Source organism: Neovison vison, chromosome 6 (genome assembly GCF_020171115.1).
Source record: "Neovison vison isolate M4711 chromosome 6, ASM_NN_V1, whole genome shotgun sequence".
NCBI lineage: Eukaryota > Metazoa > Chordata > Mammalia > Carnivora > Mustelidae > Neogale > Neogale vison.
The window spans coordinates 12,281,240-12,293,284 of NC_058096.1; the positions used below are offsets into that span (position 1 = coordinate 12,281,240).

A 12,045-nucleotide genomic window follows, 5' to 3' on the forward strand; every position below is an offset into this window, starting at 1 on the left:
CCCTGACTCTGCCTTTTGTCCCCTGCTGCAGTTGGAGTGTGGCCGACTCTGTGTCGGCAGTGCTGGAGGGGTCGGCCGGAGAGCTGCGTGCCTGGAGGACGGCTCTGTTGGAGTCCTGTGTGAAATGGCTGATCGCGTCTCTCAGTGGGGGCCAGCACGACCTCGACAGCGCCCGGGATCAGGAGCGGCAGATGCTGCTGAGGTTCCGTGAGCTGCTGGTAGGGGTCTTTCCTTTCCGTGGAGGGCCTGACTGCACTTTGAAGGGGAAGAGTGGAATAGACAGCAGAGTTCACGGCCGTGCTCCCAGAACTAGCGGGAGCTGAGCACGGTCAAGTCCGAGAGGCAAAGCGGCCGCTGGGGGAGGCCCCGGGACTGTGCCGCCTTCTTCCGTGAACAGATGTGGGATTTGGTTAAGCACGCTTCACTTCTACTGGAACGGTTTCTGGGGTTTTTTTTCTTACTTAGTCTGTTAATAAGATGACTTACATTAATTGGCTTTTGGTGGTTAAATGAACTTCACATTCCCGGGATACACCTGCTTGATGGCAGTGTATTACGGTTTTTCCGTATTATTGGATTTGATATTTTATTAAGATATTTTAATATCTTTATTGGTGATATTTTATTAAGAATTTTTATTTTATTAAGAATTTTATTAAGATTTTATTTTTGATGGTGATATTTTATTAAGAATTTTTCCTTCTGTGTGCATGTGGGTTATCTGTTTATGATTTCATTTTCTGGCAGCTGTTCTTTGTCAGGTTTTAGGATCGGGTAACACAGCCCTGAGAATGAGTTGGGAAGTTTCATTCCAGGTTTTGTATTTCCTGTGAGCATTTTGAAGCATTGCTTTCCTGCCTTCTGGCATACATTGTTCTCGATAAGTCTGTCATTCTTAACCTTTGTTCCCCTCCCTTAGGATCTTTTTTTTAACGTTGTTTAAAGCAACGTGATCGTGATGTGCCTTCGAGTAGTTTTAAGATTCTTGTGATTGGGGTTTCCGGGGCTTCTTGCCACTGTGAGTCTAGAGCTGTCATGATATTTGGAAATAGCTCTCATTTTTGGTCATTATTCCCTTCTATTGAAACATCCTTTTAAAAAGAATTATTTATTTTTTTGCACAGAAATAACATCTTGAAGCATATGAATTATTCCTCAGTGCATGATGTAAAATTACACTAAAACTCATAAGGTCTGTGACTTGCGTTTGAAGTCTGGACCCAAATTTAAAAAATAATCCTCAGGAAAATAACCCCAGGTGACAGTAATGTGATAAATAGATTCATAGTTTATAGATCAAGCAGTTGCTTACCTTGTATCAAGAGACTTCATAACCCGTATCTCAGCCTTAATTCCTTGTTACAGGTTTGTGCATTCAAGGTTACTAGGAGCCCAAATATGGCAGAATGAGGGGGGCACATGGAACAGCCCAGCCTGTATTGTGAAATACAGCTCCGTGTGTGTGTGTGTGTGTGTGTGTGTGAGAGAGAGAGAGAGAGAGAGAGAAATACAGGCTGTTAAGCATGGGGCTTAGTGTTAACAAATGCACATAGACCTTGTGCCCACACTCCTGTCAGAGATTTTCATCATTCCACGAGGTTCCCGTCCCTCCAGAGCACCCAGCCCTCTGATTTAACTGGGCGCCGTATTTGGAGGTTTTCTCTACCTCAGGGACTGTGGGTCAGCACCGGCCCTGCCCGTGGGGCAACGGTCTTCCCCTGGGGAGAGGTGCTGTCCGGTATGTAAGCCATGTGTGTCTGGCCCCCGTGTGTGACGTAGGCCACAAGCGCCTTCTGAATTGGTGGACAAAGGGAAAGGTAACAGGGCTGTCAGGACTTTTTTTCCTGCTATTTGGTGACTATAGACACGCTAATGAAATGACAGAGCTACTCACAGAAGGAATAAAACAGCTTAGAAAAAAATCCAAGAAAAAAACAGCTGTGTGCTTTTGTGGCTTGCTTAGGTCACCGAATTCCGTGTTTCCTGGATGGCTCTCATTTAAGCTCTGTATTTTCAATTTTAAATTAATTGGAGATGAACCCTGAATATTTCTTGCTTCTTTTATTCACAGAGTTCCCTTAACGAAGTTGATCCTGGTGATTGGCAGAAATTCGTGAAGACTGGACTCAAGTGCGTCCGTTTGCTCTGTCGGGGTGATTCAGCGCGGGCGTGAGCGTGCGACACCGAGCCCGCGGGGTTTGGGGACCACACGGCGCTCCCGGTTCACAGATGACGGGGTGTGGGATGCCAGTGCGGCTGGACGATTTGCCCACTGACATGGAGTTGGCTTCTGGAGATGAGGACAGAGGAGGCCTTTAAAAAATGAAATAATTTTTAGAAACCAGAAGTGTGCAGAGAATACTAGAGCAGCACCCAGACTGAATAAGTGCCGACAGCTTCCTGTGTTTGTCCCGATCCCCCTCCCTCCCCAGAAAGCGTCACTCTCCTGAGGTCAGGCTTTGTCACTGCCGTGGGTGTTTTCCTACCTTGGTTGCATGCCAGCCTGTCTCTAAGCAGTAATGACATTATTTTAGTTGGCTTCACTTCCTGACTTCCTGTACCAATGTGTCTATCACCTTATGTGGTTTTTTTTTTTTTTGCGCTCAAGTGCTTTTGAGTTACCCAAGCTGATACACACAGATCTCAGCCCATTTGTTTTTGCTGCGCGGTGGGGTCTAGTTCTGTCGTCAGCCCCCGCCCGTGGACGCCTTCCTCCCTCCCCCCCGTCCCTCTCATGCCCGCAGTGAAGGCTGTGCACCGCCTCGTGCCTTGTGCCTGGTTTTCTCAGGAAGGGGCGCTCGCTGGTGGGGAGTGTGGCCACAGCTTCAGTTTTACTAGATTTTCCACTCGCTGTCTACAGTTTCCGAGCTCCCCTAGCGTGCGTTTTCCTACATCCTCATTCACACTTGATAGGGTCAGACTCTTCGGTTTCCAGCAGTCAGGTAGTCACGAAACTTTCTCGTTGTGCCTCTGATTTTCTCTTCCCTGATGAGTCACCACGTTGAAACAGAAAAATACTGTCCAAGAGGAGAGAAAGACGTGAAGGCGGGTCACAGATCGATGACCCCCGAGGATTACCATCCTGAAATGGTGACATTTCTCCCAGACTTTGGCTAATGTGTATTTCTAGAATGCCCCCTGTACGTTAAGTGATTCTTAATGTCAGTGAGTCCCACATGACAGAAAAGCTGCTTTGTTCGAGAGCAGGATGCTTTCATGCCTTCAGTGGGTTCTGAAGGGTTTAAGACCGAGGAGGCCTCTGAAGCCCCGGATGGGGTTTCCCAGTTGCTGGATGTGAGGAAGGAGGGAGGCTGCCGTGGCAGGGCGGGCTGAGGCGCGAGTGGTCTTGGTTCAGGTGCAGGATTCTGCCTCCTGGCACTTTAGCTGAATAGGAGGTTGGTTTGGTGTTCGCACTGCGGGAAAATGAACGCATCCTGTCCCTGGTTTCAGAAGTGCCCCCTGCCGCACGTGGAGGGCTAGGAGGGTGATCAAGCGAGTGTCCTACGGTGGCGGTAGTGGGATCACCACGGGTAGACAGGTGCGCGCTGTAGAATTTTCATCTTTACGGTGTGTTAGAAATTTATCTTCGGAAAATGCCGAGAAAAAGGTTTTTTATTGTCTCCTGTGAAATAAAACTCCCCTATATGAAGCTCTTCCCCACCGCATCCCCGATGCTTGCCTCCTAGATTTCGGTATCAGGACCACGCATTTTTGAAGGCCCTCCACGCTGCCATACAGCACCTGTATCTTCCGGAAAACTCTGTGTGCGCGAAGCTCATCCAGCTCCCCGTGGTCCACATGATGCTCACGCAGCACTCTCTGTTTTTGCCAACTCTGCTGAAATCTGAAGAAGAGGAAAACCCGGACAATCAAGTAAAAGGTGACCCCCCCCGCCCCCACCGTCCCATTTCAGAAACAGATTTTATTTCTTGATTTGTGGCGCTCGCTGCGCACCAAGATTTAGCACCGATGCGTTTTCAGAGCTAAGGAAGCGTTACCAGAATGGCGTTAGGGTATTTTGTTTCTCTCAAATCCAAGCTCAAGAAGTGTTTCCTCTGACTTCGGGCCAAGCAGCAAATACAGACTTCTCTTCAAAGTCTGTTCTGGCTTCTAGAAGTCACGTTTCAGGTCTTAACGTCCATGCCACGGGCAAGTGTTAAAATCTGGGAATTGGGGGAAGTTCATTGTGTGTCTGCCCTAAGAGAAGCTGTTTAGTTGTGTGAAATGCTTTAAACAGAAGATTGAAACCTTCCTCAAGGGTGAAGAGTTTGAACGTACCAGTTAACAGTTCCCTGCCAGGAAGCTGTCAGAAAGGCCAGGTTCTGGAAGCTCTGTCGCAGTTCAGTAGGGTTTATTTTAGCGCCCGTGACCCCGAGTTTGGTGTAGGCTGTGGGAGAGGTCAGAGGAGATGGTCCGAAGGGTCCTGTCCCCTTGAAGCCACGCTCTGCTCAGAGACAACATGAACATGCTCAGGCGGTAGAAGTCCCCGCGGTCGGTCTGTGACCACGGCTGACTGAAGAGAGCCGACCCCCGAGTTCCTGGAATGGGGGTGGGAAAAGCACGAAGGCCCCGCTGTTTATTTCGGCAGGGGTAGAGCTGCAGAGTTTGCCAGCACGGTCTCGGAGCTGCTTAGACTTGAAAATCTTGGGCGGCTTCAGGTGTGGGAGGGGGAGCGAAGAGAGCGGCGACAGCCTTGCCACAGCCCTGGGGAGAGACATGGTGGTGAAGATGGGCTTCTTCTAAGAAGGAGAGAGAAGAGGAGGCTCAGGCCAGAGACCGATATTGTTCAGAGAAGATATTTCAAGCATTTAAATGTTCCCGAGATGCTTCCTCTTCTGCTTTTCTTCTCGTGTGCACATCCCCTTGCGCTGCTGCGCAGTTCAGTCTTGTTTCCTTCCAGAAGCGCTGGTGGATCTGATGTCCCTGGTGGTGAAGATGTGTCCCTCTGTCTGTGAAAGCAGTCACTTTGCCGTGCTCCTTGGGGCCTATGGTGCCACTCTCAGCGTCCTGGGTAAGGGGGTGGGGCCTGGGTGGTATGGCCAGGGAGTGTGGGGACCAGGCAGGTGTTGTAACTAGACGGTGTGACCAGGGAGTGTGGGGACCAGGCAGGCCCTGCGATTGGGGAGTGTGAGGGAACCAGGCCGTGTGACTGTGTGACCGGGGAGTGTGAGGGGACCAGGCAGGCACTGTGACTGGGGAGTGTGAGGGGATGAGGCTGAGTGACCGGGGAATGTGAGGGGACCAGGCCGTGTGACCCGGGAGTGTGAGGGGACCAGGCCGTGTGACTTGGGAGCATGAGATCAGGCGGTGTGACAGGATGGGAGGAGCATGTGATGGTTCAGCTTTCTAAATGGGCCTTGGTTTGACTTCTAGACCAGAAGATTTTACTTCTCCTCCGGGCGTATGAACAAAATGACCTCAGCCTCGTGAACTTCAGGTGACGTTGGGCCTGGAGGGGCGAGTGGCAGCCTTTGAAGGTGCCGTCCTGAGACTTGGGGAGCGTGTCCCGACAGCAAGCTCCCCAGCTTTTCTCTCGTACCTTTGTGGTTCTCGGGGAGAGCTCGATGGAGGGGCTCCCTTCCGTCATACCCCGGCTCCCGCGGAAGGCCTGGCCTCACGCTCTAAGGATGGTCCGTGGCCATCCCTGAAGGAGCAGGCCTGAGTGAGGGGGCCCACGCGGCGCTCTGTGGGCGTTCAGCAGGCAGCCCTCACACCAGCACACCGTGCCCGCTTGACCGATGGATCCAGGGGGTCTGCTGCTTGTCTGCTTCCTCTACCCGCCAGAGAACAGCCCCCTGAAATAGCTAATTTATTTTGTGACTCGAATGACTCCTGCTGGCCTGCGCAGAAAGGAGTGTGTGTTTGGAGTTCAGTTTAGAAGTCTTCGTTAAGTAGATGTTCACTGAGCGCCTGCTGTTTACAAGGCGCTGGGCCCAGCGCTGTTGGGAGCACCTAGAGGGGTAAGACACGGTCTTGCCGTGTCTGTTAAGGGGATCAGTGACTGTGAACGTAACTCTTCGTAATTGGCGTTTGGTGGCGTGACCCAGCTGTCAGGGGAGCTCATGGGAGTACCGTCTCCCGAGGGGGCGTCAGGGAAAGCTCCGTGACCCGGTTGGCACTGGAGGGATTTGATGGACGTGAGGGGTCGGTGAGGAGCCTGGGGACACCACGTGGAAGGACCAGGGTCACCATGGCTGGGAGTTGGGAAAGTCAGCACGTTCCTGGGAATGGTGAGCAGCTGAGCTTGTGTGCATCACGAGATAAGCAGAGGGAAGAGGCAGTGGGAAGGCCAGACAGCCTGGCTGGTCGGGACTGTAAGGATCAGACTGAAAGACTTTCATTTCCATCCAGGAGAGAGACAGCTGATAGACCTCTGGGGGCAGAGAAGTGCTCCCCGTCAGAGCCGGGCTTTCACGGAGCACCTCCCGCCAGTGGGGAGGTGGGTGGGCGGGAGTGGGGAGAAAAGGAAGAGGAAGGGGAGGCGATCTCTGGGGCCGCTGCAGTGGGTGTTGGTGCTAACAGGTTGAGGCGTTTACATGGTAGACTCGAGGCAGCCACGGCCAAGGCCGTTGGGTCAGGCCTGCGGGGCTCGTGGCCGCCTGTGACTCGGGAGGGGTTTGAATCTGGAAGCATCACGGAGCAGCCGGGATTCTCCAGCTGTGGCCCGGCATCTGGACTCTGGAGCCAGACTTCCCCGCTTGACATTGCAGCTCTGCCACCGACCAGCTGGGCAAGTGGCCAGCTGAGCAACTTGATTAATCCTCCCGGGATCGCTTCCCCCATTTGCAAAATGGGGATAATGATGGTACCCCCGTCCTGGGGTTGTCCCACAGATACAGTGGGACTAGTAGATGGAAGGGCTTCGAGTAAGGGGCACAGTAAGGGGCACGTCGTAAGCTCCGTGCAGGTGTCCCCCCACACACTGTCACCGCCCCCATCACAGCTAGCCTCTCTGCCACGCGCCCCTCCCCCTTTGTTAGGGGGACTAGATGACGGCGCTCTCGTCCCATGCTCCGGACAGTGCCTGGCGTGTGCTGGCTGCTTGGCAGAGCTGCCCTTGCTGGCCATTGTCCCCATCGTGCATTCTGTCCCGGGGGGAGGCGTGACCCGTCTTTGTCATCCCACCTGGCTCTAGAGTCCTGCTGTGGGGCCCCGCGGCGGTGGAGCATCACAAGACGTGCCGGAGCCTGGGCAAGTCACTGTGGCAGCAGCCGAGCGTCGGGGACATCCTCCGCCTGCTGGATCGGGACCGCATGATGAAGACCATCCTCCACTTCCCCCAGAAGCGGAAGCTGCTGCCCCCCGAGGTGCGGGGCTGGGGGCAGAGCCAGCGGGGGGCATTCTCAGCAGCAGCGAGTCCTGCTCGCCCTGCTGGGGAGTCCGTCGGCCCCCTCGGCTTCAGCATCCTGTGAAACACACGCTGTTTCTCTTACGGGCTGTTGACATCGCGTTCCGTACAGTTCCAGCTGTACACAGAGGGACCGAGACAGGGCTGCCGTACACCTGTCACTCCGCCTCAGCCGTTATCGTCACTGGCCATGCCCGTGTCCTTCAGAACTGCCCTGCACACACCCCCGAGCCCCGGCAAAAACACTGGTTTTTGCAAAATGGGGATACAGATGCCAACCATCCCATAATAGCTGTTTTGTGTTAGAAGCGCTGTTTTCTTATGCTTTTGAATATTCAAAATCATTTAAACTCTAGATTAGTGGCTAAGCACTCATGTGTTTTTACATTTATGAGACCAGACCTCACATTCTGTTTGTTTCGGGCTGTCTCAGGATGCAGAGGAACTGATCTTTAGAGACCGGAGCACAGTGGATCTCGATGACCTTTATGACCCCTGCTTTCTCCTGCATCTCTTCAGCGAGCTCACCAGGCCAGGTGAGTGCGGCCTTCCGCGGGCCAGGGCGCGGGGCCGGACCGGGGCGCGGGGCCGGACCGTATCAGCTTTCTCGTGGGGGTGACGACCATGGTAACGGAAGTTTGTTACTCATCCTAGAGTATCTCCATCTGCCTTCTACCTTTTCATTCCGAGACTTTTAGAAGAGTAACAGTGAATGTTTTGAATATACAGTGACTTAAAAAAAAAAAAAAAATAAGGCCGTTTATAATCTTAAATCCTGGGAGTATTCTTTCATCCTTGCTGGTTTTCCTAATTTTCAATGGCAAGAGCCTTTTCTGAATTGCCACTAGATAGTGATCAAATGCCACCAGGTTTTCTCTTTGAAAATGAGGGAGAGCCTGCCGAGGTTGGCTTTTTGTTGGAGTAAGTGTGATTTTGAAATTAAGTGTCGAGTAGCCGGAGGGCGGGAGTGTTTGTGAGCTAAGGTAGGCGGGACACAGGACGCGGGCTGCACAGGGCGTGGCGGGTCTATTGGTGTGCGGCGTTTTGTCACTGATAGGCGTGTCGTGATACCTCACTGTGGTTTTCATTTGCATTTCCTGATGGCTGATGGTGTCCAGCGTCTTGAGGTTCGTCGGCGCTCTGTATGTCCTCTTTATTGAAGTGTCAGGGCATGTCGTTTGCCCATTTTCTAATGGGATCTTTTTTCGCGTTTTTTCCCCGTGAGGTTTGGGGGTTCTTTATATATTCCAGATATTCCAGCGATTATTTTCTCCCAGTCTGTAGCTTTTGTCATCCTCAGGACAGAGCCTTTCACCGAGCCCAGGTTTTTCATTTTGAGCAAGTCCCGTGGATCAGTTTCTGCTTTCATGGATCACGTCTGTGCTGATGCTCGGGGCCGGGAGAGTCAGGAGCGGCTCGTGACTGCTCCTCGTGGGGCCTCCCCTGAGGAGGCCTCCGCTGGTGCTCAGTGAGGAGCAGGAGGGGCCTCTCGTACTGCCCCCCAGCCCCCTCTTAGCCTCCCCGACAGCGTCACTCTAGCAGGGGACTTGGGGTCCCGTCTCACAGCCTGCCGGGCGCCACACCGCGCCTTCGCTGGGGTGGGTGGGAGCAGGGCCGCGGCTTCCTCTGAGGTCTTCGGCTGGAGCGGAGCAGCTACTGTCCACATTTTGTCTTGCTAGGCTGCTTCTCTTCTAGCCTTCCTTCTAGAGCCTAGAGAGAGCAGCCTTTTGTTCAGGCTTTATCAGTGCCTGTTGGTTTCCTGGGCCGCTGGCTTCCTCAGCTCAGAGTCCGGGACACCAGGGGCAGAAAGAAAACACGGGGAGCTCACCTGAGCCCCCGGCTGGTCAGCTTCCTTTCCACCTTTCAGGGTCGTCTTACATCTGTCCAGGATTTTTCGTTTGTGCGTACTGCTAGAAATAGAGAAACTGTGTCCACTCCATCTCCCCAGAGCTACGCATCTAATTTAAGTGATTTTTAACATTAGCTGATATATTCACAAGTTCAAAATTTAGGTGGTACCGGAGGGTCTGCGCTGAAACTCTCTTCCCACCCAACCTCTGGCCTCTGTTTCCTCCCGGCGGGAACATGTTAGCTGCTTCTTGCAAGTGCTCCCGGGCCCAGCTTGCTCCCTCGTGGCCTGTCGCAGCTGCAGTCAGGCCTACACAGAGGGCACCGGGGGTGGGTGTGGGGAACGGGGCAAGGCCTGTGTTCTGTGGCTCTCCCCATTGGTGTGGCTGGTGTGATGCCTTCAGGACCCCCAGGCTGCTTCCTGCTGGACTTAATTTAGCTGCACTGGGACACCATGTCCTCATTTGTGCTGTTTTGTTCCTTTTCAACTACAGTTGTCTTTTTTTTCTTAAGGCTTTATTTTTATTTATTTATTTTTGGATAACATGTGAGGTATTATTTGTTTCGGGGGTACAGGTCTGTGAATCATCAGTCTTACACAATACACAGGACTCACATAGCACATACCCTCCCCAACTCCATCACCCAGACCCCCCATCCCTCCCTCCCACCCACCTCCCCTTCAGCAGCCCTCAGTTTGTTACCTGAGATTGAGTCTCTGTCTCCCTTTCTGATTTCAACTTGTTTGATTTTTTTCCTCCCTTCCCCTGTGATCCTCTGCCTAATTTCTCAAATTTCTCATATCTGAGAGATCACATAATTGTCTTTTTTTGATTGATTTATTTCATCTAGCATAATAGCTTCTAGTTCTATCCATATCCTTGCAAATGGCAAAAAAATTCAAATTTTTTTTTAAAGATTTTATTTATTTATTTGACAGATAGGGATCACAAATAGAGGAACGTAGAGAAAGAGAGAGAGAGAGGAGGAAGCAGGCTCCCTGCTGAGCAGAGAGCCCAATGTGGGCTCCCAGGTCCTGGGGTCTTGACCCACACCGAAGGCAGAGGCTTTACTCCCCTGAGCCACCCAGGTGCCCCAAGATTTCAAATTTTTGATGGCTGCATAGTATTCCATTGTGTATAGATATACCACATCTTCTTTATCCATTCATCTGTTGGTGGACATCTGGGCTCTTTCCACAGTTTGCCTATCGTGGACATTGCTGCTATAAACATTCGGGTGCACGTGCCCCTTCGGATCCCTACATTTGTATCTTTAGGGTAAATACTCTGTAGTGTGATTGCTGGGTCGTAGCATAGCTCTATTTTCAACTTTTTGAGGAACCTCCATCCTGTTGCCCAGAGTGGCTGCACCAGCTGGCATTCCCATCAACAGGGTAGGACGGCTCCCCTTTCTCCACAACCTCACCAACACCTCCTGATGGGTTAATTTTAGCCATTCTGACTGGTGTGAGGTGGTGTCTCATTGTGATTTGGATTTGTATTTCCCCGATGCCGAGTGATGTGGAGCACTTTCTCATGTGTCTGTTGGCCATCTGAATGTCTTCTTGGCAGACATGTCTGTTCATGTCTTCTGCCTGTTTCTTGATTGGATTATTTGTTCTTTGGGTGTTGAGTTTGATGAGTTCTTTATAGATCTTGGATACTATCCCTTTATCTGATATGTCATTTGCAAATATCTTCTCCCATTCTGTCAGTTATCTTTTGGTTTTGTTGACTGTTTCCTCTGCTGTGCAGAAGCTTTTTATCTTGATGAAACCTCACTAGTTCATTTTTGCCCTTGCTACCCTTGCCGTTGGCGATGTGTCTAGGAAGAAGTTGCTGCGGCTGAGGTCGGAGAGGTTACCGCCTGTGTTCTGAAGGATTTTAATGGATTCCTGTCTCACATTGAGGTCTTTCATCCATTTTGAATCTATCTGTGTGTGATGTGAGGAGACAGTCCAGTGTCATTTTTCCACCCATGGCTGTCCCTTTTTCCCAGCACCGTTAGTTGTCCTTGTATGTTCCAGCGCTCCTACATGTGAACGGATGTGCTGCTCCCCCACCGCTGCCTCTCCTAACAGAGTGGCAGGGTTGGGTCTCCTCGGGGCTTCCTCACTGGTGGAAGTTGCTGTGGCCCCCCGGCCTCCGTGAGCACAATGTTCTGTGGCTGAGCTAGGTCTTTTTTTTTTGAAGATTTTATTTATTTATTTGACAGAGATCACAAGTAGGCAGAGAGGCAGGCTGAGAGAGAGGAGGAAGCAGGCTCCCCGCTGAGCAGAGAGCCTGATGCAGGGCGTGATCCCAGGACCCTGGAATCATGACCAGAGCCGAAGGCAGAGGCTTTAACCCACTGAGCCACCCAGGCGCCCCTGAGCTAGGTCTTATTTGCTGGAGAGCAGGGGCATTTCAGGCCTGCATACAGTCACCACCACGGCTGGCAGAGATCTTCACGGTTCCTGGGGACTCCCCGGTAAGCCTAACAGAGAAACCAGGACCAGCGTGCGGCCCAGACGCTCTCCTGCTTCCCCCTGCCTTCAGCCCTGGCGAGGTCTGTTTCTCATCCAGCACAAAAATAGATTTTCCAGAGTCTGAAAACATGAGGTAACTTGAGTGGATTATAACAAATCACTTAGTCTGTTGCTCAGGCTCTTAAGAGAGCTTTTAAGAGACAGAAGGCAAAGGCTTGGAAAAACACTAATAAAAAAATACTAAAATTAGGACACAGTGTTGTTCTCAGGATCTTGCCTACTGCCCTTTTTTGGGTGGGGAGGAGAGTGTCTGGGAGACCTTTTGTGAAGAGAAGGAACTTGTAAATGCTCTTTGAAGTTAGGGAAATCGCTACATACA

The 12,045-nt window shown here is 51.7% G+C and overlaps 1 protein-coding gene across 1 annotated transcript in view; it reads left to right on the forward strand.

The window, feature by feature from the left end:
• URB1 (URB1 ribosome biogenesis homolog) overlaps positions 1-12,045 on the forward strand; it is a 68,325-nt gene that overhangs the window by 40,809 nt on the left and 15,471 nt on the right. The window contains exons 24-30 of the mRNA XM_044251024.1: positions 32-218; positions 2,072-2,130; positions 3,687-3,880; positions 4,901-5,011; positions 5,374-5,437; positions 7,136-7,307; positions 7,782-7,884. Coding sequence (XP_044106959.1) covers positions 32-218; positions 2,072-2,130; positions 3,687-3,880; positions 4,901-5,011; positions 5,374-5,437; positions 7,136-7,307; positions 7,782-7,884 — 890 coding nt within the window. The remainder of the gene's footprint in view (positions 1-31; positions 219-2,071; positions 2,131-3,686; positions 3,881-4,900; positions 5,012-5,373; positions 5,438-7,135; positions 7,308-7,781; positions 7,885-12,045) is intronic.